Below are 1,458 nucleotides of genomic sequence, written 5' to 3'. Positions count from 1 at the left end.
TATTAAAATGTTAGGAAAATCTAGCTATCTACATACCTTTTCTTTTTTTCAGTGTTTGAAGAAGATGATAAAGAGTGAACTTGATCTTGCTCTTTTGCAAACTCAACAACTAAAGTATGACCTAAAAGTTTCAGCTGATGGAGTCTTGTCAATGCCTTCAATTGGAAGAAGAGAGTGAAAAATATGAGGATTTGGTGATTTAACAAAAAATCACTTATCAGAGGGCATATGCAAAATAATTTATACATTTCTTTGTTAATACCTGTGTTAACTTTTTTGTTGACTATTTTCACCCATCTCTACTCTTGGAATACTAAGTCTTTATTATTTAGGAAAGAACTGATCCCTAACACTCAGCAAAACCAAAACCTGCCTAAATCTGTTGGACCTTCATAATGACACAGCCAAAAATGGCTACAAAAAGATATCTGACAGAGCTGCCTGTTCTCCCCTAACTTCGTAATTATGGCCACAAATCTGAAGGCACCCCTTAGTGATGGCATACAGTGATACATTATATTTTCAGTCTATTTTCTCTACCAATCTCTAAAAGAGTATTCTGTACTCTCTAAATTTCACAGTATTCCTCTCCTATTCTTTTAACCTAAGACTTGCTGCTGACTTTGAGAAAACTGAAGCAACTAGATGAGAATTTCCCATTTCCACAACTTCCCACATACCAACACCTGGATTTCCATATTCTACCTTCCAACTGTCATGTTTCCATTTCAATCCAGTTGCTTGATTTGTATTCTAAATCCCATCCTCTCTCATCTATTCAAGGATCTCTCTTTAGATACTCTCTGAAACATTCTTACTTATATCATTAATTTTCTGCTATCTATTGGATCATCCATATCAGGACGCTTGCAATTCTCCCATTTTGAAATGGAAAATGACTTTAGAGTTATCTAAAATTTGTATCTTTTCTTTTCCCATTCAGTATCAAACCCATTTCTATTAAGCTTATGCCCCCATCCATCCACTGACATTGCTTGTCATGGTCAACAACAATGAATTCTGCTTTGCCAAGCCAATGGTCAACTCTCATTCTTCATCTTACAGCACATAACATAGTTCATTCCCTCCCTGATACATTTTCTCTATTTAGTTTCAAGACATCATACTTTCTTAATTTACTTCCTATTTCACTGGTTTCTATTCCTTAATCTCTTTTGCTACTGCCTTCTGGAACTCCTATTATTGGAACACATGAAAGCTGTGTTCTTGGTCCTTTCTAAACTCATTCTCTTGATCTAATTCAGACTTCTATATTCAAATACCATAGCTATGCTGATGATTCACCAATTTTTAACTTTAATCCAGACCTCTGTCCTTAAATCCAGACCTCTGTCCTTAAATCCAGGAGTACATATCCAGTCTACTGCATAGTTCTCAGTAGATGTCTAGAAAACATCTCAATTTCACTTCAGAAATTGGACCAGTGATCGTTTCCCC

At 35.5% G+C, this 1,458-nt stretch overlaps 1 protein-coding gene across 1 annotated transcript in view; it reads right to left on the bottom strand.

Moving 5' to 3' along the window:
• The window catches only part of RNPC3 (RNA binding region (RNP1, RRM) containing 3), a 42,728-nt gene that overhangs the window by 35,853 nt on the left and 5,417 nt on the right, over nt 1-1,458 (bottom strand). Inside the window, exon 3 of the mRNA XM_007951595.2 lies at nt 37-155. Coding sequence (XP_007949786.1) covers nt 37-155 — 119 coding nt within the window. The remainder of the gene's footprint in view (nt 1-36; nt 156-1,458) is intronic.

Source organism: Orycteropus afer, unplaced genomic scaffold (assembly GCF_000298275.1).
Source record: "Orycteropus afer afer isolate SDZICR_OR568_19922 unplaced genomic scaffold, OryAfe1.0 scaffold00301, whole genome shotgun sequence".
Lineage (NCBI taxonomy): Eukaryota > Metazoa > Chordata > Mammalia > Tubulidentata > Orycteropodidae > Orycteropus > Orycteropus afer.
The sequence above is the reverse complement of the archived record's forward strand: the minus strand, read 5'-3'. Positions and strand labels throughout refer to the sequence as shown.